The sequence below is a fragment of the Monodon monoceros genome, unplaced genomic scaffold (assembly GCF_005190385.1).
Source record: "Monodon monoceros isolate NGI ecotype Baffin Bay Population unplaced genomic scaffold, NGI_Narwhal_1 Super_Scaffold_12, whole genome shotgun sequence".
Lineage (NCBI taxonomy): Eukaryota > Metazoa > Chordata > Mammalia > Artiodactyla > Monodontidae > Monodon > Monodon monoceros.
Genome location: NW_021703768.1, coordinates 42,233,872 through 42,259,809, shown reverse-complemented (window position 1 = coordinate 42,259,809; position 25,938 = coordinate 42,233,872). Strand labels below are relative to the sequence as shown.

The 25,938-nt window shown below is 42.8% G+C and overlaps 1 protein-coding gene across 2 annotated transcripts in view; it reads right to left on the bottom strand.

The window, feature by feature from the left end:
• The window catches only part of SNX18 (sorting nexin 18), a 136,420-nt gene that overhangs the window by 99,912 nt on the left and 10,570 nt on the right, over nt 1-25,938 (bottom strand). The window contains exon 2 of one of the 2 annotated variants that reach the window (XM_029217301.1): nt 9,442-12,174. The exons of the other annotated variant lie outside the window; for it this stretch is intronic. Within the exon in view, the coding sequence (XP_029073134.1) occupies nt 11,921-12,174 (254 nt within the window). The 3' untranslated portion in view covers nt 9,442-11,920. Of the gene's footprint in view, nt 1-9,441; nt 12,175-25,938 lie in introns of those variants that run through there. 2 annotated transcript variants of the gene reach the window in all.

Below are 25,938 nucleotides of genomic sequence, written 5' to 3'. Positions count from 1 at the left end.
TTTCATTAAAAAATTTTTTTTATTTGTTGGCTGTGTTGGGTCTTCGTTGCTGCATACAGGCTTTCTCTAGTTGCGGCGAGCAGGGGCTACTGTTCACGCAGTGCACAGGCTTCTCACTGCAGTGGCTTCTCTTGTTGCAGAGCACAGGCTCTAGGTGTGCGGGCTTCAGTAGTTGTGGCATACGGGCTCAGTAGTTGTGGCGCACAGGCTTAGTTTCTCGGTGGCATGTGGGATCTTCCCAGACCAGGGCTCGAACCCGTGTCCCCTGCATTGGCAGGTGGATTCTTAACCACTGCACCACCAGGGAACTCCCCATCAGCTTCTTAATGTCAATGCACATGCCAGATTTGCTCAGTTTTCAAATTCTGGAGTACTAATTGATTTTTAACAGTAGGATTGGCAAATATTTAAAACAAAATATTCAGGCCTTGGGAATTCCCTGGCGGTCCAGTGGTTAGGACTCCAGGCTTTCACTACCAAGAGCCCAGGTTCAATCGCTGGTCAGGGAACTAAGATCCCACAAGCCACATGGCACACAGACAAAAAAAAAAAACCAAAAAACCAGTACTGGTTAGAGTGAGGGAAATAAGGGCATGCTAGGGGAAATCTAAACCTTTAAGAGGGCAATTAAAAATTTTTGTGCATTCTCCCCCCACCCTGCTCCCCCCAGCCCTGCAAGTTCATTTCTAGTTAATTTATTCCACAAAGACAGTCATACAAATGTTCAAAGATATGTAGCTGTAGTAAGGTAAACAATGGTCACCCAAAGATGCCTATAATTTAATCCCCAGAACCTGAGTACCTGTGAATATCTCATGTTCATGGCAGGAGGTGATAAAGACTGCACATGGAATGAAGGTTGCTCATCAGCTGACCTTAATATAAGATGCTCCTGGATGATACCAGACGGGCCCAATGAAATCCCAAAGGTCATTTAAATGTGGATGAGTGGCAGCAGCAGAGTCAGTGTAGGAGTGATTCGATGCTGGTGTGGGAAAGACTCAATCAACATTTGCTGGTTTTGAAGAATGGAAGGGAGCCGGGAGCCAAGGAAGGAAGCAACTTTTAGAAGCTGGAAAAGGCAAGAGAAAGGATTCTCCCCTAGAGTCTCCATAGAAAAATGCAGCCCAGCTGATACCTTAATTTTAGCTCAATGAAATCTGTTTTGGGTTTCTGATCCCCAGAACTGTAAGGTAATATATTTATGTTTCAAGCCACCAAGTCTGCGATAAATTTGTTACAGCAACAATAGGAAACTAATGCAATGACTAAAGAAGCTCACTGCAGCATCATTTGTGACTACCCCCCCCAAATTGTAAACAACCTAAACACCCATTAATAAAAGCCTGACAAAATATTGCATCATTACTACGGATGTTGAAGACTTTAGGCTTTCATCAAAGAGAGAGCTGCGGGAGATAACCTCTCTTTCTGCTTTCGTGAGGGCTTGCCAATCAATTTAAAGTAAAAGGGAGGGAAAATACAGCAAAGAGATTCCAGTCAATAAATTATAAATGCATAGCAAATAGAACACAACACTGAGATTTTAGTACTTTGGGGTCACCCAGTCTTATTTCCTTCTCACCATCAACCTATAAATACGCCAAGCACTGTGCTAAACATTGGAAAATATAGAGAAAAGCAGCTCACTGACTAGAGAAAAAGCAAGAGAAGTATACCAAGTGCAAGACATGGCAAAGCAGAGGAAAGCATGGGTACCTCGCACAGGGAGCTTCTCATGCGGGAAGTCAGGGTGGGAAGGCGGGACAGGACAGCTGCCAGGAGGAAATGCCTGAACCCAGTCTCAGGGGAGAAGCGGGATACTCAGCCAGACAAAGAAGGCTTGGAAGGCCGTCCGGGGGGGAGGAAACAGCTTACACAAGGCTAGTTGGTACGATGTCCAATGTGGGTGGGGTAGCATCTGAAAAAACCAGAAAACTTTAAAACCCTACACAAGGACTTTTACGTAATTAGCTTTTTTACATTCTCTGAACCTCAGTTTCCCCACCTTCATCATAGAATCATAACATCTTCTTTTCAGGAGAGAATGAAGGGATCAGTGTCTCAGGGCCAGAAAAGGAAGACCTGGCTCCTGGAAGTCCCTGCCCTGTCCTCTTCCCTCCAGGCCGAAGCCCCTCGGCCCCAGGTAGGCTGGAGCCACTTCTGGTTCTTTAAAGCCCTGATGCATTAAAGAAGGAAAACCATTTTGTGGTATATTTTAATCATTTATATTTAACAGATCGTTCCTTTTAACACATACAAAATACAATGAAATAAAATTATGTATTCATTCAAAGTTCAGGACAGAGCATGTGTTCTGGGACTGGAACAGAGATTTGAATTTATATAATGAAGGTTTTCTTCTTTCAGTCCCTTCCCTGGTTATGACTCTGTAAGACCTCATGTACAGGGAAACTTTGAGTGCCTTGGTGAATGAGAAGCTGCAACAGCCTGCCGGTGCCAGGCCCTGTTTATGTTGACGGGAAGAAAGCAAGCCAAGTTGTGCATCAAAATCATCTGGGGAGCTTTTAAAACAGGCTAAAGCCTGTGCCCCACTCTCTAGATTCTGATTCATTTGGTCTAGAGTGGGTCCAGGCTTCTTAACATTTTTCAAAGTTCCTCAAGTGATGATAATGTAAAACCAGGGTCAAAAAATACCATAAATGAAAGTAGGAGAGACTGAGACAGGAATCCCTTAAAGTTTTATCAACTCATTTACAGATATTTATTAAAAAACAATGATAAAAAATGAAAACAAAAGACAAAGGAACAAATGGGAGCCAAAGGAAGCTTCAGTAAAAAGGCTCACCAAGGACAGACAGTGGTACTGCAGGGGCACCCTGGGCACCCAGTGGGCAGAACACAGAGCACGGTGCAGGCCCAACCATGAAGAGCAATGCATCTAGTGTTTGCACATACTTGCATAGTGCGAAGGAATCCAAAAGAATTGTGAACAGTCTGTTAAAGTTTGTCAATTCAGTTTGCAAATATCACGTGACAGCATCCTGACCAGGCAGTTAGGAGGTCCCCAGGGTAGATGGAGAGGCAAGCGCTGGGTCCTCAACCCCTATGTTGGAGACACCAGCACTGGTCAGAGGTAGCCACCATGGTGACCAGGCAGACATCACGGTACCGAGAGAGACAAGATTCTCAGGCCGTGACCAGGAGAGCCAACCTACTGCTGTAATACAGATGCATGCACCCAGAATCATGGAAGTCAATTTTCTGTGTCAGACCTCTAGTCAGGCTCTTATACCTGGGGACAGTGATGGAGGGGCCCCTAGGGACTTAAATAAGAGTGTTCTCTGAGAGCTGAGTTACAAAATCAATGCTTAATAGAAGAGCCATGCTAAGGAGAATGAACGGTCCTGAAATCAGAGCAAGGCAGATGGTGAAATTATAGAGTAAGCAGTTATCTAATTAGGAGGGGTCGTCATCCGCCATATGGGGGCATAGGAAACAAGGAAGACACTGTTCCTGGGCTTGCTAAGCTCTGTACTGGGGATGTGGCGCCCTGGTCAGGAGACTCAACCCAACTGTCCTCAGCCTCCGCTGCCTCCATTTTACTGTGGCCCCCAGTGTGTCTGGATTATCACAAAGCCTCCTAACTGGCCTCTCTGCTTCTGCTTTTGCTGGCCCCAGCGAGCAGCTAAGTTACCCTGTCAAAACATGAGGCGGATCACGCTCTCTTCCCCTCAAACCCTTCATTGGCTCCCATCTCACTCAGAGTAAAAGCCAAAGTCCTCCCAACAGGGCTTCCCTGGTGGCGCAGTGGTTGAGAGTCCGCCTGCCGATGCAAGGGACACGGCTTCGTGCCCCGGTCTGGGAAGATCCCACATGCCGCGGAGCGGCTGGGCCCGTGAGCCATGGCCGCTGAGCCTGCGCGTCCGGAGCCCGTGCTCTGCAACGGGAGAGGCCACAACAGTGAGAGGCCCTGTTGATGCTCTGGAATGTTCTTCCCCTGCGTATCCACAGGGCTCACTCTCAAGTCCTTCAGGTCTTTGTTTCAGGTTGGGAGGTCTGTCCTGACCACCCATATTTAAAATAAATTCTCCCACCTCTCACGACTCATTCCCAACCCCACTTTTTCTTTCTCCATGCCACTTATAATCATCTAAATATCCTATATTTCACTAATACATTTGACTATTATGTCTCCCCCACTAGAATGTAAATTCATGAGGGCAGGGATTTTGGACGGTTTTTGTTAACTGCTGTATTCCCAGTGCCTAGAACAGTGCCTGGAAAATAGGCATTCAGTAAATATTTGTTCAAACAAATGAATAAGCATCCAGGATATCTCTATTGTACCAATGGCTTCATCAAGTTTCGAAGGTAAGTGACTCAAAGGTGTGTTGATGTTGGGGCAACTACCTTTTTCACAGCAACCTTTTGATGATGATTTGGTTTCCCACAGAGTAAAGGAGAGAGGATGTGCTGGTCAGAAGGCATGTGGTCTGGTTCCATTCAAAATTTTCGTATTGAAGGAGTGAAAGAACCAGCATGGCAACTGGTGACTTGTTCATCTTATTCAGGGCTTCAGACTCCCAACAGCTTCCATGATGGTGAGTTCCTGGTCTTGACCTGTGAGACCCCCTTGGCCATCCACTCGGAGGCCAGCTTTCCTCTTGATTCCTGGAGCTCAGCTTGTGCCTTTCAAACTCTGCCAGTTGTGTTTAGGGAGAACACACAGCAGCAACCTGGCATATGTGGATCTGACAGTCAAAACGATGGCTGATCACAAAGGGCTGGGTAGGGAGTGACGTGCGACCGTGGGTCCTGCTGCCCAGGTGCTGATTCGAATTGGGCGGGCTGCGTGGAAGCAGGCCCGCAGCTGAGCAGAGCCGGTCCTCCTGCGGCCGACACCTCTGTTCTCCTGGAACCAGAACACAGGTCTGTCTTTGTGGAAAACAGCCCTCACAAGAAGGCCCACTGCTTGTGCTGGTGGTGCGAACGCAGAGTCTTGGCCTTTCGTTTCTTTCATAAGATGAAATTTAGTGTGATTCACAAACCTGGCGAGTCCCAGAGGTCCTGTTCTCCAAGCACAGTCCTCCTGCACTTACTTCCCAGGCCTCGATCACGGCCGGGTCCCGAGGCAGTGAGGACAAGGGACAGGGCTGGTCCTCAGAGGGAATATCACCGCCACCTCCTCCTCGGCTCAAGCACTTGTGCCTCTGTCCTCAAATAGGAGTAACCCAAGCTGTGGGGTCAGTTGACCTGGGTTCAAATCCCAACTCTGCCTCTTTCTGGCTGTTGCGACCGTCACGGAATGTCTGGAAGCCTCAGTTTCCTTGTTTGTAAAGTGGTTTTGTAATTGAGTTCTGTAGATAAAATAATGTACGTAACGGCCAGTTATAGTACCATACCTAGAGCAGAATACACACTTGAAATCTAAGTGGTAGGAAAAAGAAATCCATCTCAGCCCAGGATCCATGCGTGCTTAGTTGCTAAATGTCATCACAGAAGTGACAGGGGTGCAGAGAAGGGAACAGACACAGGGATCAGAGCACTGTGGAAGGTTTCACAGGGCAGGGAGGAAGACAAAAGAGTAACCTGTACCACAGAAAACAAGACTATGGTTTGGTCGTACATTTCTCGACAGTCAACTTTACCCATTCTGGTAACAGTACACTTCCTAATAATGCTGTTGGATTTCAACAAGGAATAACACAATGAAGATTGATTTGCTCACTACTGCGAGTCCACTGTTCACATGAGATCGTTCGTTCTACGTTTGGATAACCTGCTTCCGGGTCTCAGAGGCGCTGACACGGAGCTATGGCTCTATCCTCCTTTGTATATCTTTTTTTTTTTTTTTTTTTGGCTAGTCCCTCTGTCAATTTTAAAATTTATCCTTATTTTTATTTTTAAAACAAAAAATACATTCAATCATTTAAATTCAAACATATACAAAGGCATGTAAATAAAAATCTCCCTCCCGCCCCTAACCCCCTGCTGCCCAGTTCCCAGAACCCAAAGCAAACAATGTTACCTTGTTACTAATTGTTTGTCTCTACTTTTAGAAATAATCCAGGCATATATAAGCAAACATAATTGTTTTCTCTTTTATTCAAAGGGTAGCATATAAAATATGATTCTGCCCTTTTCTTTTTGTCATGTAATTTTTCTTGGGAAAATTCTATATTGGTATCTGAAGATCTTTGGGTTTTTTTTAGATGATTGACACCTACAGTTTTTAATCCTTCAGATAACTGTGCAATTTATCATGGGATCACCTGTCAGCATGGGTACCTAAAAAGTCAAATTTTCTTCCCATGGATTCTAGAATAGGAGCTATTACAAAGCACCACATGTTAAGAAAACTGCTTTTTTTCCCAGGATTACAGGTTTCGCTTTCCCCATGGGTATTTTTGTTCAAATACAGGACAGCAGACGTCAATAAAATCATTATTAATTTGGTAAGTAAAAACAGAATTCCAAGCTGTCTTCAGATATTCTGGTAGAGAACAACTTCCTGAACATACTGGTATTTAAACTCTTTAAGAGCAAGTTGGGAGCTTTACGGAAAAGGGCTGATCTCTGGAGAGCTGAGCCCCTGCTCACCCCAGCAGGAGAAACTTGGTCGGCCTGAGCAGCAGTGAATTAGGCTTCGAGTCAGAATATGCAAGGATGCTGTGCCAGGGTTCTGGAACCAGGATGGGGGTTTGGACCTGAGGCCGGGCTGGATGGGGAGAGCTGGCCAAGACAGGTGCCAAGGTGAGAGCGCCGTGGCTGACAGTGGGACCTCCCGCCTGACGGGGACTGGAGCGTGGATTCCTTACAGCTGATGTGAAGTTCTTATTATTTAAACCCTTCATCTCATCCCTTCTCATGTAATCACAGGGGATCTTTATTGTTCTTACTCTTGCCATGCATTGGGCTCAGGGCATTTCATATGTCATTCAATTCTTGCAGTATTTCTGAGCAGCAGATACTCTATCCCACTATGGATAGAAAACTGGCTCAGAGAGGTTAAGTGACTAGCTCAAGATCACACAACGTTTGGGAACATTGCTATCATTTATTAAGTACCTACTTCTGGAATTTTTATCACTTCCTATGGTTATTCAGAGAGGGAGTACTGCCAAATAGTTAAGGACTGTACATACTAGTTAATCTAATACTCTCTAATAAAATCTAAGTAGGCCTATCATACAAATGAGGAAACTGAGGCTCAGAGATGGGTTGGTGAGTTGCCTGAGGTCATTCAGAGAGTAGACAAGCTAGAATATGACCCCTGGCTCCAATGTGTTGCCTTTCTCACTGATATGCTGGGTCAGCTTCCCCACTATGCTCACAGAGAAGTCCAGCAACTCAGCAGTTAGTTAAGTCCTGAAAGCCATTTCCTCGAGTGACTGAAAATTTAAACCACTAGAAAAATAAGATCTGATGCGTCTGACCATTTCAAACTTAGAAATCATTTCCAGATAGGCTGATGGGACCCACAGCAAAGGAATACCATACACACACCTTGTGTGTTTCTAAGCCTCTTTTCACCCAAGAAAGTTGAACTGCCTTTAATAAAACAGGCCACTTTTGGAAGCTCCATCTCTGCCACTGGAATGATGGGATTGGGACATCCTAGGGTCAGGACCAAGTAGGAGGAACTGATGATCCCTAGAAAGGCTTTAGCTATGATCCAATCCTAGATTAACTGCCCACCAACTCAGAGGCCTGGGATAGAAGTGAATCCTCAGCTGGGTTTTCCATGTTCCTGCCCCCAGACCCCTAGCATAGCACCCTTCTGTACTCTGCCTAGAAATCTACTCCACCCACCTCAGACTCACCAGAGCCTACCACGTGGAGAATTGTTAGAATTCTAACAATTCTCCACGTGGTAGGTAGAAGCAACCTGTGACCAAGGGGAACTTGTCATGGCTGATTCTGACCCTCACCAAGTGGAATTAAACCTTTGACTTGACATTAGCTCCTGTGGTTTCCTTTCTTCCCTCAAACACCCTCTAAGAGAACCTCTCCTTCTCATGCCCCACCCCCTAATCCCAGGCCACAGCTGATTTGTCCACCTTGGGTCAGGTGTCCACCACTGGCCCAAGGAAACTTATGAACTGCAAGATGGCTTGGCTGTTTTAGATGTATTAGAAGGTGCTGAGAAAGCCTAGCCACAGGAAAAGAATAAAATAGACCCATAAAGAAAAGAAATTGACAAATTAAAAAGCCCCACGTAGGGGGCAAGCTTAGTTCTTGTTCTTAGTACTTAGTCCCAAAAGATGGGACTTTTGGCCCCGTGTGGGGTTCGCCAGGTTCCGGTACCCACCCGTGACCCTTTACATTCTGGATCAGGCTGGTTTGAGCTGGCAGCCAACAGCATCAGTTTCCAATGGAGACAGCGTGTGAAGTGCTTTCCGTAAGTACCTACTATGCGTCAGGTGCTGGGCTCACGACAACTATTATTTCAAAACATCTCACTCACAATTTATTGCTATAAGCTCAATAGTTACTGAAGTTACTAACATAAGCAGATACTCAGTGGGACCACCCAAATGGCTTATAGATTTAAATTAATCATATTTACTACAGAATTTCATGAACAATTTATATGGCAACTGCAGATGGAAGCTTAAGACAGTGAACTCACTCTTCTATCTTTCTGTTTCAGTCTTTCACATTAAATAAATGCCTCCTTGACTACTGGAGAAAAAATAATTATAATATTCCATTGAAGCTGAGAAATAAAGCAACCTTTGTTTATTTTTAAAAGATAAACATGGCTGATCTGCACTAATCATAATATTTTGAAGGAAAAAAACAATATTCAAGATTTTTAGCCTGTAGATAAATAGTATCCTGTTTTACTTATTCTGTTAGCCAAAGATAAGGTTGGAAATGAGAAAATTGGATAATGCTTATGGATTTAAAAGTATCAGACATGGTATTCGATTCTGAGGAAATAAAGGCATAAATGGAAAAAATGGCTTAGTAAATGAATAAAAAAAATGAACTTAGGAAAGAATGACATTTAAAAGTTTATACAATAAACTTTACATGCTTGACTTGAGAGACTAAAACATTTTTTCAAGTCCTTAATGATGAGAACAGCAGCAAAATTCAAGACAATTAAAAATCGGCATTTAAGAATCTGCTGTACTGTCATGAATAAATCTAAGACAACTGTATCAGTGAAGCCTAAGAAAATCCCAATCATGACTCTATTCAAGCCAAGGAGCACTGACTTTCCGTTTCATTTTCAAATGTGTTCCCTTATTCCAGCTTTAAACTGTACCTTCAGATACAAAAGCCTAGAAGAGAAACAGGGTTCCAATGCACGGCTGTAGAACCAGTCTTGCTGCATTAGACTTGCAGCATATAAACGACTCTGTCTCTAATTAAAATAGCAAAGCCAAGCTCAAGTGCATGCCCTCCTGTTCTAAATACATCATATATCTGAAGTATAAATTATAGAAATAAAGACAAATAATGGCATGAAGGGCATGATAGTTTATTTTAAAAAACTGTACCACACTGATCATAATGACCAGCATACACATTATGATGGCTTTTCTCTTGGGTATTAACATTGCAGTATTTTTGTATACTGAAATGTTTCAATAGGACCAAGAACGTTAGAGATATAAAGATCTTAGATGAAAATGAACACTAATAATTCCGGTGTCCTACCCCACAGAATTAATTTAAACCCCTTATGAATCAGTGGCATTATAATGTTATATAGTTATGAAGGATGAAAGTTCTCTTCTAAATAGGCAGCATGAACTTATACTTCCTTTTTCTTTAATCTTTAGTTTTTATAATTTAAGCTATGTCCACCCTGGCCAAAGCACAATCATACAAGACACCTCAGATAATTTCAATGCTACCATTGCAAAGTTTAGTGATTTTTACTTAAACAAACAAAATCAAACCACTGCCAAAAAAGGAGGCAAGTAAAACTGATTTTCCAATCATTTGAAAAGCATAGTGCTTATTTGTCCAATACAGACTCAAACTTAAATTAAATGCTATCATTATAATCTCCAAACTTCTGCAATAAAATTAACATTTATATATATATATACACACACATATATATATATATATACACACACATATATATATATACACACACATATATATATATATGGGTTTTGTTTATAGAACTGTATTTTGCAATCAACAAGAGAAAGTTATTTTTTAAAGAACAATATATTTGGTTACAGTTCCACATGTTGGTAGTAGAGACAAAGCCACATGATGTTAAATCTGGCTCTAAGTTACCTAAGGTATAAAATTTTGATCAAAATTATGATACTCTGATCTTAAAAATTCAACCCATGTGAGATTGCTTTTTAGAGTAAATGTGCTGTTGAGTAATCATTTCAATAACCTTCTCTTTGTATGACTGTCTGCGAATTGACCCTTTTCTTTAATCAATGTGACTCACCAGCATTTCAAACTGACCTCTTTACTTCTGTGTTACCATTTTTATACCCAGGGATTTCTGAGGCAGCGTAAGTTTGACTTCATTAAAAACAGTAAATACTTTAACCTTTCAGTGACAGTTTTTAAATCTGTAAACTCAAGAATCACATTACTGAGCTCAGCAACTACAAAAACATTGAGATTTTGGCATTTCTAACCAGAATCTCTTTGTGCTTTTTAAATTAAGCTGCTTTTGAATCGTTTTGGTATTTATCAGCCATCGTATTTCCCTTATAATAATAAAAGAATATACTTAAGGTAATTTTTAAGGTTAAATGTTCTGGGGGCTTATCAATACTTAAAAACAGAAACAAAAACAATTACTTTTTTCCGTCAGCATTTGGAATAGTAGAAATTATTTCTGGTCCCTCCTTAGATCAACCAACACTACTTTTCATCACGTATAACACTGAATTTTACAGACATCCCTGAAAAGTTTTTGATAAGTAAACGAGTGAATCACAGTGGAGTCTCCATCAGTTAACAGTGTAGATCCAGTAACAAAACAAAACAAAACAAAAATTACACTGAATGTTAAAAGAAAATCTTCAAGCTAAAAGAAAAGAAAAGAAAAGAAAACCCTCCTTAGAATTAAAACCGAGTGTGTGTTGTCACTGATTCTGTGCTCGTGTCTCCAATTGATTAGACTCCTTCTCTGGGTTATAAGACGTGTTCGATGAAATCTCCACACCAAGTTTCCAGGACACTTGAGTGAAGAGGCTATGCTACTGTAGCATCTAAGGGAACAGAGTGGCACCGTTTTCTTCCCTAACAGACACCACATCCAAAGATGAGCGTGCGTGTCCCTCCACTGTGCTCACCAGCATGTATCAGGAGACAAAACTTGCTGGGCAAACTGATGACAGCTGATCCTCCCACCCCGCCCCCAGCATCAACAGGAGGTTCCCAGCAGTTTGTCATTATGTGCACTGGCCTTTCACTCTTTCAGTCAGAAAAGTTGTGGTTACTTTAAAAAGGGGGTGGGGGGGTGGAGAAATGAAAAAACCAAGAGTCTAAAGGCACAAAGTCGCATAGCTGCTCTAGTTGGAGTTTGTAAACAGAGAATAAGTTGAATTTAGGTAATCCCAATCTGTGAGAGTAAAAAGGCATCCGCAGCAGGCTTTTATCCAGCCAGCTTCTTTGAGACCCTTCATGGGTTTTGAGGTCTACAAAGTATGCACTAAAATACCCATACTTCAAAAAGCAATAAGGCAAATAGTATAATCATTATTCCAAAAGTTACAATGGTAGTGTAGGCATACATAGTATAATTTAGTTACAATGTGTGGTACTGTTTCTATTATATAACCATATTAACTGCTTCTTTCCTACATAATTATATATTCAGCCGAGTTTCAGTTGAACACAAAACCATCCTTGTACCACTGCTGACAGTTGGCAATAGCTCTTTGATAGCAGTTTTTATTCTGCTGTAGAAATTATCCTTGAACTGAAAAAAAGTCCATAATCCAACCTCCAGTCATTAAACACTATCATATTTGTGAAGAGCCTCTTCCAACTTCTGCGTCACTTTTTGGAAAAATATTATTTGTTGTTGTAAGAAATGCTGCATCTGTGATTTAAAGTCTCTTACTCGAATTTGATGGAAGTGGTGAATTTCTGCCAAAGTGGCAAAAGAAATAGTGTTACAGCGATCCTGAATGCCATCAGCCTTTTGGATCTCCATCTTCCCTTCTTCCACGTGTCGCCTACTCTCCTTTACTTTGGTAAGAGCTCCTGTAGTTAAGACAAAAATTAATTAAAAAATATATATGTATCCCAGTGGTACAGCTACATAGTAAACAGAATGCTGGGCATTATAAATACTTGCCTGAACTATTTTAAAGTCCTTTGGCATTTAAAGGGTTGACCATAATCACTTATTAAAAAGAAGAAATCTGGTAAAGTTTCTGAAAACACCTCCATTGCTGCAACTTCAGTTATCAAAACCAGCTTTTGCCATTGACCAAGTAGCTATAGCATGTTTCATCTCTTGCAGGCAGAGAAACTATAAACGACAGATATCAAACTCCAAGGAATTGTCCCTAAAAAGACAAACTAAGCAACTTTGCAGTTTTAACATTCTTAAGAGAAAAGGTATGACACCATTATATATGCATATATTAAGAGAGACATTTATAAAGGGGAGAATACTGCATGCATGCCTGGTTTTGACTCCACATTCTATCAGGAGACCCATACCTGCAGCATAATGGCCCTGTGAAGTAAAAATTTGGCTCTTTTTTTTTTTTGGCCACATGGCATGTGGGATCTTGGTTCTCCAACCAGGGATCAAACCCGTGCTCTGAGCTTCATTAGAAGCTCAGAGTCCTAACCACTGGACTACCAGGGAAGTCCCTCGCCTCCTTTTCTTTAGGAGCTGTAAAGATCAGTGAGTTTTGAGTCTGCCCTAGTGATGATCTGGGAATGAAGCCAGAAGGTGTCATAGCCTCCAGTCAAGAAATGTCTCACCAGAGGGTGCGTGCAAGGAGGAGGGAAAAGCACGGTCTCTGTGGCAGGTGCCACATGAGGGCAGACCCTCCCCTAGAAGCATAGTCATATGAAAACACAGAAGGCTGAGGATGCTTAGGGGGTAGGAAAAATAAAGACTATTCATGGGTTTGTAAAAATGATAAAGCTCAGAGCACTTGAGCACAGCCAGCTCAAGAATCCAGAATACCTGACTCCACGTGGCACCCATTCTACTAAACCATGATGAAAGAGAGAAACATCTAGGACACCTGGCTTGGAGGTCTGCGGACATGGTGATGCTACAGGGGGGGAAAGGTAGCCTGTTTAGAAGGCAGTGGGAAAGCTGAGCAACTTTGTTGTGGAAATGTTCAGTTTTAGCTGATGGTGAAATACACAGGGGAAAAGCCCTATATCTAAATTTCTTCAAATCTGCAAAATAATATAGAGTAAACCTAGTATTAAATACAACGCTTAGAGCCTAAACAGCGTCTTTTTTTTTTGGCACAGCTCAAAGACCCGAAAAATTAAAACCCACTGACAACAAATGTTATAGCTACGTATGTATGTATGTATATTTTCATTTATTTATTCTAAAGAAGATCTTTACCTGAAAAGCAGGTGAGCCCTGGAGTAGAGAAAATGCCCTGCTTCCCCTGTGACCACACAGCGGAGATGCCGTTCGTGTTAGCAGAGCTACAGGAAGACCCCTGACCCATTCCCCTAAGAAGCCATCGCCCTGAAAATACAGCGCTGTTAACATTTTCCCCATGGCGGACGGGACTCGGGAAGCAGTGAAACCTGCCTGCTTGTGGTTTCAATACTAAACAGAGAAAGAGCACTGCCCCTCAGAGAGAGAAAATAATTTTTTGTAGCAAACTTATGTTCATTATATTTGTACAAGTGTCCTGTCCCGGTTTATATGTAAAAATTGAAGTTGAAGAGACCAGGAAAGCATGAGACAGAAAACTAAAAAAGAAAAGAAAAATATTTCAAAAAGATGGCTGAGAATATTAAATTTATGTTTCAAATGGTTGAGAGTGAGAACAAGAAGTCAAGAGAGCCAAGTCTCAGGAGATCTGACTGTTCATGTGATTCGGGGCCGAGGTGCCGGGCCCACCGTGCGAACACAGAGGACAGGCGCCGGCGCCCTGCTCCCGCAGACCCCCGGGCAGCTGTGCAGCAGCTGTGGCCTGTCCTGCGAATATGCTGCAGGTATTACTTGTTCTAGTTACTAGAGTCCAGCACAGAGGAGCTCGGAAACCTGGCCCTGAGCTGTGCCAATGTCAATGAACCTGCAGCTTGTCAGACTCCAGATGAGATCGCCATATTCTCAGAAATGACATTCTGTTACACAGAACTGCAGACTGCAGACGTGCATCCATAAAACCAACTTACAAATGAACAAGACTGAAGTTTTCACAACTTGAATCACATCGGCATACATTTTCAAAACTCCTGGACACGGTACAAGTATTAAATCTCTGCAAGGTCTGAAGGCCTTTTGGCATTTGACACCTTTAAGCTTTCTGAGTGTACATACTAAAGGAGCCGAGAATTTAAGACTCACTTTTCTCCCGACTGTAAGTTTATGTACTAAATAACACAGAGCCCCAAACAGTTGGGCTCTGGGGCTAGAATCTCAGCTTTACCAACATTTATGGAGGGTCTAACGTGTAGAGCACAGAGCTGGCACACGGAGAAACTCACAAGAAATGTTCAAGTCCCCACCGTCCGGAAGCTCTCGAGGAAATCACCTCGCAAAGCACACTGAGGACAGGCACACAACCATGACATGAAGTGAAACAGGACCACAAAGCACAGAATTCTGCATAGGAGCTGAATATGGCTTTCTCCAAGATAACGTGATTGTGTCACAAGGGAAAATGCTCGGAGGGCCTGCTACGTGCCAGGCAGTGCTGTGGACAAAGGGGGGAGGAAGGGCGAGAGGCAGGGAACAGGCGTAGATAACAGTAAATGGTAGCAGCCAAAAATAGTCACAATATAGGCGAGGCACTTTCCGTGTACCAACTCTCACCCTGCTGCTACTTTGCAACAGACATTAGTACTATTTTATGACAAGGGAACTGAGAAAGCCACCCAACCTCTTTGAGCCTCAAAGTCAGCGGTAACCCAGTAAGAGGCAGAGGAGATGGGATCTGAGTGTACAATGACTTCAAAGCAAACACTACAAATATTCAGAAAAGAAACTGGAGCCTGAACAGGCAAAAAAGCAAGGTGGGCACTGGTGAGCAGGGTGCAGGGGATAAGGGCTGGGCCACTGAGGATCAGCTATCCCCTCTCCTCCCCTTGACCCCAGGCCTCCCCACCCCCTGCCCCAGAGCTGAGGCTCCCGCACTGCCCTTCTCCCTTCCCACCTTCCTTGCAGGTCCCGGACTTTTATTCTGACATGCAAGTCAGAAGACCTTGTGAGTATGTAAAATAAACCATATAGGTTTTGAAAATTTCCCTCTGGAATCTTACGAACCTCATTCAATTCACTAATTGTACCTGCGAAGCCTTTTAATATTTATAAGATGTCTGATTTTAATATTTATAAGATGTCTGATTTTAATATTTATAAGATGTCTGATTTTAATATTTATAAGATGTCTGATTTTAATATTTATAAGAAAGATGTCTGATTTTCTTATCTTTGTAGCATATGATTAGGATGCCACAAAACATCGAAAAAGCAGCACATATTTCATTATTTTGAAAATGTAAGCTCAGACCTACATGGGGGAGGGGGGCCTCTCTTCCCCTGCCTCTCTCCCCCTGACTTAGATCTTACTGGAAAGTTATATAAATTAAGAACTACCACCAAAAATAGTAACATACAACCCCTGGATGGGCTTTGCCTTTGTTTGCTCTAGTGCAGTTGGACATCCCAGCAAAAAATTATTTTGCAAACTAGGAAGGACAGAAAAAAACACTGAGGAGAGTAAGCACCCAAAGGCCAATTTTACTTGGAATTTTGGTTTAACGCACTTAATGCAATTCAAATCTATTAGCATAATGCATCAGGATTGCAAGTAGCAGGGAAATAGGAGATATAAGATATGTTTGTTTTGTTTTGTTTTTTTGCTGTACGCGGGCCTCTCACTGTTATGGCCTCTCCCGTTGCGGAGCACAGGCTCCGGACGCGCAGGCTCAGCGGCCATGGCTCATGGGCCCAGCCGCTCTGCGCCATGTGGGATCTTCCCGGACCGGGGCACGAACCCGTGTCCCCTGCATCGGCAGGCGGACTCTCAACCACTGCACCACCAGGGAAGTCCCAGCAATATACTTTTTGAGAAATCATAAGAGTTCCTGAGTTGAAACAGCAGTCCAGTTCTTCTCTAAGCAGCTGGCTGTTAAAGTTCAGGATGACAACTCCAAAGACCTTCAACGCCAAACCCCCCCAAAAGGAAGTTATCTTTTGTAAAATATTATTCAAAGTTTAAAAAATTATTTCCTTTAAGAAGAAAACCATTTTGCTTTTAAATATTCACCTTACAATCCTCTGGTTAGTTCTTCCTATACATTTTAACAAACACTAAGGGTTTACTGTGTTTGCTTTCTTATGAGAAAGATAAAGTCAAGTCCTTCAGTAAGCTAATTATGGAAGTTAATTAACTGGTTTACTGTCTGAGAGTGAACAGGAAAAAAAAAAAAGTGACATCCTTTAAACAGCTCAAGCTATCCATCTGAACAAATAGCATGGGTGTTTATAAACACTTGGGGACTGACAAACAGAACTATTGGGTTGGGCAAAAAGTTCACTCGGGTTTTCTGTAACATCTTAAGGAAAAACCCAAACGAACTTTTTGGCCAATCCAGTACTTTCTGGAGTTTCCCTTGAAGCTTCCCTCTTACCCCCTTCTACCCACTGCATTTCTAAATTCTGGGTTCTCTCAAGATCAAAGTGGGTACATACTTTTCCAATAGAAATTATATTAGAAACATTGGTTAGATGTAAGAAAAATAGTTTAAGTAATAGAACTAGCACTTGGGTTTTGTTACAAATGGCATATTCTCGCAGTTTGCCGATTCTCAAACTGGGAATTATCTGTACACACTTCTACGCTTCACATATTTTCATACTTAAAATATTAAGTATCACAAGGAAGGCAGAGATAGCCACATTTTCAATCAGGTTTAGCTTCTAAGGAGTGAGAGCTGGAGAAAGAAAACGACTGGAGCAGTTAGATCACTACAGACTTGCTACTTCTAACATAGCTTAAAAAATTAATTTGTAGCTTAAGAAACAACTGCAGAGGTACAATATAACCAGCTGTAGAGTTGTAACAAAACATTACAGCATATTTTTAAGTACTCTCTCAGCCGTACTGCATTTTTTACCAAATCCAAGAGGAGTGTAAATAAAAGCTAAAACCATGGCCCAGAATCTAAAGAGCAAAGGGAACACACATTTTTATCATGCAATTGATAAAAAAAACAGGCAAGGGTTTTCAAAACCTGTACTTTTTATGTGGCTAATTTAGAAGGTATCTATCCCCTGCCAGGTCTCTCCTCTCATAAACATCACATTGCTATCTTGCTTTCATAACAGAAAAGGAAAAACAAAGAATTAAGGGAGAGAAATGATAAAATAAAGCCTAAGATGAAAAGTAGTTGCTGTTGTATTAAACAGAAGTCCCCATAACACTCATGGGTAGGGCAGTGATTTTAAAATGAAAGAAAATTAGTGTCAAACACATAGCTAGTGGGAAGCAGCCACACAGCACAGGGAGATCTGCTCGGTGCTCTGTGACTACCTAGAGGGGTGGGATAGGGAGGGTGGGAGGGACATGCAAGAGGGAGGGGATATGGGGATATATGTATATGTATGGTTGATTCACTTTGTTATACAGCAGAAACTAACACACCATTGTAAAGCAGTTATACTCCAATAAAGATGTTTAAAAAAAATGAAAGAAAATTAAAAATAGGAGAGATCAGAGGGAAACACATTTTAGAATGGGAACCTAAGTACATAACTGTAAAACTGTCTCTCGGGCTAAAAGACAGACATTATATGGAATAATATATGGGCAAAATAAGATTTTACTATGAAAAGAAAATGGTGGAGGCAAGTATTAAATTCTTACATTAAATAAGAAGGGGCTGACAACACAGAGCAGTATTATATTCTTCATTTAAAAAAAAATAACAAGACAAAATAACAAGAAGGTAACAAATGAAAAATGGTGCAGCCTCCCCAAGTTACACAACTGAAAATAAACTCTTAAAGTGTATTTGAAGTACAGGAAAAAGTATTAATGAAAGTGGGGCAATATGTTTCCACCACACCCATGACTTTGCTTCCAAACAGGCAAAAGCAACCCAGCTCCCGTTCAGGACACCGGGCTGAGCTGGACACATTTCAGGTGTTTCTTCCTCAGAGGGTGGCTGAAAGGAACACAGAGACAGCCCCTCCTAAAAAGGCTTACAGGCTGAGAGGGAACCTTCAGCTGAGCACTCAATCTAATTATTAAATCAGTTGGACAAATTATTTAAATTTCTCCACAGGATAGAAGGTTCACCCAGGAACTGATCACCCTAAGCCTTTATTCCAAAGGGTGGAGCAGGAACCCTGAGGACTTCATTCTCATCCATCACTCTGTCCTGGCAAGGCACCCACTGGGGAAGCCAGGAGAGCTGATTCCTCAGTGAGAAGGGCAGAGTTGGGTCTCAGATTTTCTTTTTAATGCACAATAAGGGCTTTAGATGAGTTTTTGGTACAGTTTTCTCAGTCTAACAACAGGCTAAGTGACTTGTCCAAAGTCCCACAGCTAATTCCTGGCAAAGAACCCACCCTTCCTACTGCCTGCCAGCCCTGCCACTTCCCACTTAACATACCAGGCAGGGTCTCTGCTCCACTCTGCTGAAAAGGGTCCTTCCTTTTCCATGTTTCGAGAGGTAAAAGGAAAACTAAACCAGTATTTCAACTTTGCTTTAGGACCTGCTATTAACAAAATCTCCCAGACTCCTTTGGCATTCTTAGCTGACTCTGTACATGCAAAATTCCTAACAGGTTCATCTGTATACTTATCGCAATTGCCCAGTCTCAGAGAAAGGCACTTTGCCTGCTTCACCATCACCAAACCCAGCAGAACTCATGTCCTAAATTCACTCCCAGCCCTCTCCTACCATCTGCTTGGTATCTTACAATGTGAGCACAGTTTTAAAGCATGCTCAGGCTGGAATGAGCATCCTTCTTCATAATCCGCATGCACTCAATTTCAGAGGAATATTACACGTTTGTGGTGAACATAAAAACATAAAGAAATCAATCATATGACAAAGTTCATTAACATTATAACCTTAAAAGGCTCAAACTCAAACTCATTTTATAGATTAATTACAATCCAGGAAGTCAGCACCATTTTTTCTTTTTTTTTTTTTAATTTATTGATTGATTGATTGATTGATTGATTGGTTGCGTTGGGTCTTCGTTGCTGCGCACAGGCTTTCTCTACTTGCAGCGAGCGGGCGCTACCCTTCATTGTGGCGTGCGGGCTTCTCATTGCAGTGGCCTCTCTTGTGGAGCACGGACTTCAGGCGCGCAGGCTTCAGTAGTTGTGGTGCACGGGCTTAGTTGCTCCGCGGCATGTGGGATCTTCCCGGACCAGGGCTCGAACCCACGTCCCCTGCATTGGCAGGCGGATTCTTAACCACTGCACCACCAGGGAAGTCCCAGCACCATTTTCAAAAGCATCATGTTATTTACACAGCATGCCATTAAATTATGTACATCAGTAAAACTGTTTAGGAAGCATTTTATTGCCATTTTGGTTTTTCTAAAATGAGAGCAGTGAAGCTCTGGTGTCATCTAGTCAATTAGCACATTTTAAGAACCCACTACCAGCTGAACTAAAGCACATTAGCAAATACAGTCACACTACATTAAACTCTGCTGTATCGTCTGCTTCTGATTTGCAGAGAGAAAGCACTTTCCTGGCAACTTCTGACCCAGCAAAACTAGACAGGGGCAAAAAACCACTGCAGTGCCTCAGGTATTTTAACCAGGGAGGCCCTAAATTCAGCTGAAGAAGTTGTCCAGCTTCCTTTCAGTTTCCCTGGTTAAGGCCTCTCCTCCACCTCCCTCAGGCCCCCCAGGGCTTGCTGGCTGCTCCAAACGCTCCCAACCCACCAGTTTCTGCACCTGAACTTTGCCTTCCTTTCTTCAACCAAATCTCTTATTCTCAGTATGCTTTGTCCCTCCTCAGACCAATTATACAAAAGGCCCAGTCACTAAGCAACAGGGATCCAAAAGCTACATTTTCTCCCTTAAAAAAAAAAAAAAAAAAAAAGCAAGCATTTTATTTAATTTTGAAATCATGAATGTGCCAGAAACATTAACTAGATTTTCTGTCTTCCCAGGGCCCTGCCCCAGAAAACCCAGACTTTGGTGTGAGGGACAGAACAGGAGACAGGCTGAAGGGCACAGGGACAGCTGCGCAGAAGTTGCCTGAGACTGGACTAGACCTGTTTTTCTTCATTCCCTCGTATGCGTAAAATGTTGAAAGAGAATGCTAATTTGGTCAACGTGGCCTACTTTGCTCTTATCCTCTCATCACTGGTACCCACCCCTCTGGGTCCCTGCTAACGCCCCATTAACTCTTTCCCCTCCCCTTTCCTTCCTCCTTTTGGTCTCCACCCACCCACCTGTTGATTCCTCCTTCCCTTCTCTGCTCCAATATTTACTTTTTGATTTTTTTTTTTTGAGTAAAACGGCTCAAAAAACAAAGGCTGGCATTACGTAACAGAGACAGGACGGCCGTCCATCCAGGCAAAACAGTCCCACGTGAGCACCTGCTCTATGCAAAAGCTGTGGTCTGCACCTCGCGGGGTCTCGTTTTCTTCTCTCAGAGGTGGCCAGGAAACTTAGACAAGGTAAGCAACTTTATGAGGTGTCAGCTGCACATGAACCTGGGCTGCCCAACTTCCCAGCCCAAGCAGTTCCCTGTACCTGCCCGATGGGGGCTGCCTCCTCCCTGAGATCTCAAAGCTCCATGGACCAGCCCCGGTACACAGCACGCCAGGCCAAGCCCTCCAGAAGCCTCATCTCAGGGATAAGCAACCCCTGACCTGCCTCCAGGCCCTCAAAATTCTATTCCTGAATCACAACCTACTAAGTGGGCTCCAGATTTGGACCACATTAGTAAACTCTGGAGGGCACGAATAGTACTACTGAACTCAAGACAGTGGCAGCAATTTTTTGAAGGGATTAAGTGTCCTTAGAGCCAAGAACTATCAAAATGCAAAGATATAATTAATTTAAAATTCACTTTCAATTCACAAAGAGAACTTTTGAGTCATTTTAAAAGGAGGGAAGAGGCTCTCGGTACAAGGATCATAAATTGCAAAAAGCAGTAACAACAAAAACCTGGTTGCTTGATAATGAAAAAATTAATCATTTAAAGAACCCAAGCCTCTAGGCTTGGTTTGGTCCTAAAGGTACAAGAAGAAGTCGTTTGTTCTAGGTAAAAGCCTTATTATATCCTAATTAAGCAGCCCTTATAGCTTCATTCAGCAATCACCACAAGTGTAAGGGCAGAATGACATTTCGTATGAATGAAAGCATTCACTTGAGTGCACCACATCTTAAAACATTTGATTACTTTTACTCACTATGTACATACATTCACACAGCTCACCTTGTTCCAAAAGTGAAGAGGGAAATCACATGATTGTATCTCTTGTGGCTCATTTGGTAAAATAGGCTGTTCATCGCTAGGAAATTTTACATATAATAAACGTTATGTTTCAGCTGATACTGAATATTAAATCTGTGATAAAGATACTAGGGTGATAGATTCAAGAGAATTCTGCAAAACAGTGTCTTTATTTCAGCGGCGTCTGGATACAATGGTGAAAATGTTGATTTGCCTATGGCCAAGCAAATATAGATAAAGACTTTAAAATCTGAGAATAAGAAAAGCATGTATCATTTTTTTTCTTAAAGGTTTTATACCCAGAAAATCATAATAATATAAGGTAGAAAGAATATCCTTGATAATCATGAACATACAATAAAACTTGAAAAAACAACTGATGTTGTAAAACAGAATCCATATAATGGTTTAAATTCAGAGAATACAGTTGATGACTGAGGTCCATTGTTCACAGTTCCTAATTTCCTAATTCTTTTGTTTCCTGATATACATGCATGAATATTGGTCTGTACAAATAAAGCGGCATTAGATATGTTCGCAAGCTGCCAGCACTTTGAATTGAAATGGCCTTTGACATACAACAAAACATACACGTACCTAAGAGAAAAGTGAACATTGGAAACTACCTTTAACCAAAGGTAAACCTTAGTTTCTTTTTTTCCAGGAAGATAAAGGGAGGCCCAAGCTAAAATAAATCTAATAGAAGCTGCTAAACAGATAGGCCCCTCTATATGGGGCAGGAAGAGAGTGAGGTGGCACCGGCCCTTTAGAATGGAAACCAGGGAGATGTGAGCTACCCACCCAAAGCCAGATCTTTGATTGCCACGACTGCTTCTGAGAGGGCTGCAGTTCGTACTACAGTTAGAGTAATATTTTCAAAGAATCTTTCTTTCAAGTATTCTTCTCAAATAATGTCTAGTTTTTCACTTTAGAACTGTAATTGTAAACCCTGGTGTTAAACAACTGCTATTTAAGCTATGGTGGTACCAGTGGTGAGCAGCTAGCCCAGCATTAATCGCTTTCCTTAGTGCCGTCTGCTGTGGCCCTTATGACTGGAACTTCACATGGCTTTATAATCACTAAGCTTTGGAGACAATTTCTAAATCAGCTGTTGTAAACTTAGGAACACTCTTGACCCTGGGGTTTTCCTGCTTCCTGACACTGGCAGGGACCAGGTTCCCACTGGCTCTGAGTCTTTACTCTGGCCACATCTGGACTTCCTGAACTAGTTGTAAATAACCAGCTGAAGCCAAAACAAAGCAGCTAGAAATATATCATTTTAAGATAGACATGAAATACAACTCAAAAAGCATGAAAACTTATAGATTACCCATGTTGACATTTAGTAGTTTTTAAAGATGTCTCACTGCAGGCAATAGGTGGGCTTTTGTGAAAATCACAGATGTCAATATAACTAAGTATAATTTTTAAAAAACAGAAAATAGGATTTCTAAGACTCCCTTCAGCCCCATTCCTTCTCTTTCCCTCTAATCCTTCTCCTTTTCTTAACCTGCCTATTTCTATTCCTGGCATCACTACTTTCTGTCACCCAGACGGAAGACTTCAAAGCCCGCCTCGAGCCTGGTCTACTAATAAGCCTCTTCCGGCCTGTACTCAGCCCACAGGAGCAGCTTCTTGGGGACCAGGCTGCACTCGCTGAGGGATGCCTGCAAGAGCTCACAGTTAGGTTTCTGTGGCTCACTTCCTGTCTGCCAAGTGGGGATAAAGAGAGAATATACCTCAAAATCTCCCATGAGGTTTAAATGGATATAATGCATATAAAATGTGAAGCATCATGCCTGGCACACAGGAAGCCCCCAAAGTATGTTCCCTACTTTTATCACAATTCCGATGTCACTCTTCAGTTTCAGACCTTTAGTGGCTGTTGACTGCCTACAGGATAAAACTCAATTTTCTAGCAGACGTACTACTTACTGTAGCATAAAGAGTACTGACCAAGGTCAAGGCAAAAAGTGAACTCAAATGCTGGCTCCTTATTAGCTGTGTGATCCTGGAAATCACTTCATGTCCCCGAGCCTCAGCTCCCACAGGTACCCAGCGGGGGAGTTAACAGCTGTGCTGGGTTCAATAGTATCTACCCCCCCCCACCCCGCCCCAACAAAATTCACATCCACCTGGAAACTGTGGCTGTGATCTTATTTGGAAACAGGGTCTTTGCACATGTAATTACTTCAGGTAAGGTTGTACTCCGTTAGGATGGGCCCTAAATCCAATGATTAGTTAGCATCCTTAAAAGAAAAGGAGACAAAGGGACACACAGGGAGAACGCCACGTGAAGACGGAGGGAGACCCGGAGCCAAGAACAGCAAGGAGTGCCGGCAACCACCAGAAGCTGGAAGGAGCCTCCCCTAGAGCCTTTGGAGGCAGTGTGGCCCTGCTGACACCTTCATTTTGGACTTCTAGACTCCAGAACTGTGTGTGAGAGAATAAATTTCTACTTTTTTTAAGCCACCCGGTTTCTGGTAACTTGTTTCAGCAGTCCTGGCAAACAAATACAACAGCTAATAGTTAATGCTTAAAGACATTTGCCATAGAAATGGCAAACGGTCCACCCAAAGAAACGGAGGCTGAGAGGAGCTGCTGGTGGGAACTCAGCCCCACGCAGTTGTGCGTCCAGGCGCACTGCCACCCTGCTGCTATACCCACTCCTGAACAGAATGAGACACAATGGATGTGACTGCCCGCAATACTGCTGCTCACAAAGCAAACAGTCCAAACCGGCGGCCACAGCTACACATACACCAGCTACCTAACCTGCTGGACCTCCAAGTCAAGGGTCAGCAAACATTTTCTTTAAGGGTCAGATAGTAAATATTTGATGCTTTGCAAGACGAGGCAAAATCGAGGCCTATATAACCATTAAAAATGGAACCTTTAAAAAATGTAAAAAGCATCCTTCGCTCAAGTGCTATAAACAGACAAGCACCTGGGTGGGTTGGACCCGCAGGCTGTAGACCCCTGCTCCATCTCCAAGCATCTCCACTGATGGCTCCACAGGCCCTAGTGTGCAGGTCATTTTACACTCCTTCCTGTCCCTTGCCCCACTCCTGTTGGCAAACAGCTCCTTGTGTCTCCTCCTCCCCACTCCCACAGACACTGCCTCAGTTTAGGACTGCAACATGTCTTGCCTGAATCACTGCAAGAACTCCCCATCTTGCCCCACCCTGAGCCACCCTTCACACCTGTCTCCAGGACCTGCGCATCTAAAGCGCTGGGCCGAGCACATCAATACCCTTGTCTGATCTTGCATGATGCTCCCCCCATCAACTCCAGCAGCACATCAAAATCACGTGAGGACCTTTCTTAAGAACATCAATGTCTAGGCCACACATTCCTGACATTCAGATTCAACAGATCCAGGGTGGGGCCCATGTACAGCTAGCTGCAACCACTCCAAGGCTGACTGTGCGAGGCACCCAGAATTTAATCCCTGATTTTTGTACATATGGTTCCCTCTGCCCAGAATGCCCTTCCCTGCTCTGCCTACCAGGCAAACTTCCAACTGCTTTTCAAAACTCTTCTTAGACTGAGACTGGGAGAAGCCACCCCTGAACTCTCCCGTTCACTCTGCATAGTTAACCATGCCTGCCTCCTCTGTCCTACTTCACACCATGGCACGTGCCCACGACTGCATGAGTCACGCTGTACAGTGACAGCTAACTCACCCTGTCAGCCTCCCTCACTGACCTGAGCCCTGGGCTTGCAGCGTATCAGCTTTCATATGCTTATCAAAGCTAGCCTAAAGCATTCTCAAGATCACCCATGCACCTTCCATCAATGTTCCTCCAAAAGTCAAAATACAATTATCTTTCAAAGGGAAAACCAGTGCTACCACCCAAACCTCTAACACAAATGACAGCAACTCTCCATCCTCCTGACTCCCACGCACTCTTATTATACAGGCACTAAGTTAGATCTACCTCCTATTTCAATTTTCTGCACACACATCCTCCCTCCCTCATGGAACTGCATCTTTCCTGAGGGCAAGTACCTCCTGCTTAAGACGCTCAGTGCTTTGTGTATCCAAGCCACTCAACAAGGTGAATGCACTCACTCTGGATCATATGCTTCAAATGAAGCAAAAGGGACCCCAGTAAAAGTATTATCATGAAGGCTTACCGAAGAGGAAAGAAGTGTATGATATACAAGTTTAAACACCAGGAATCAATATAAAGTGAAACCTGAGGTACATAATATTAATTCTTCTGGCACATAAAGCATTTTCAAACTTCCTCCCCGCCGTCCCAATGAATTATGGAAAGTCATTTCGTAGATACTTAAGTCTAAGACTTTTAAATTGCTCACATGTTAATGACTTCATCCATAAACCATAACCAGATCCTATCTT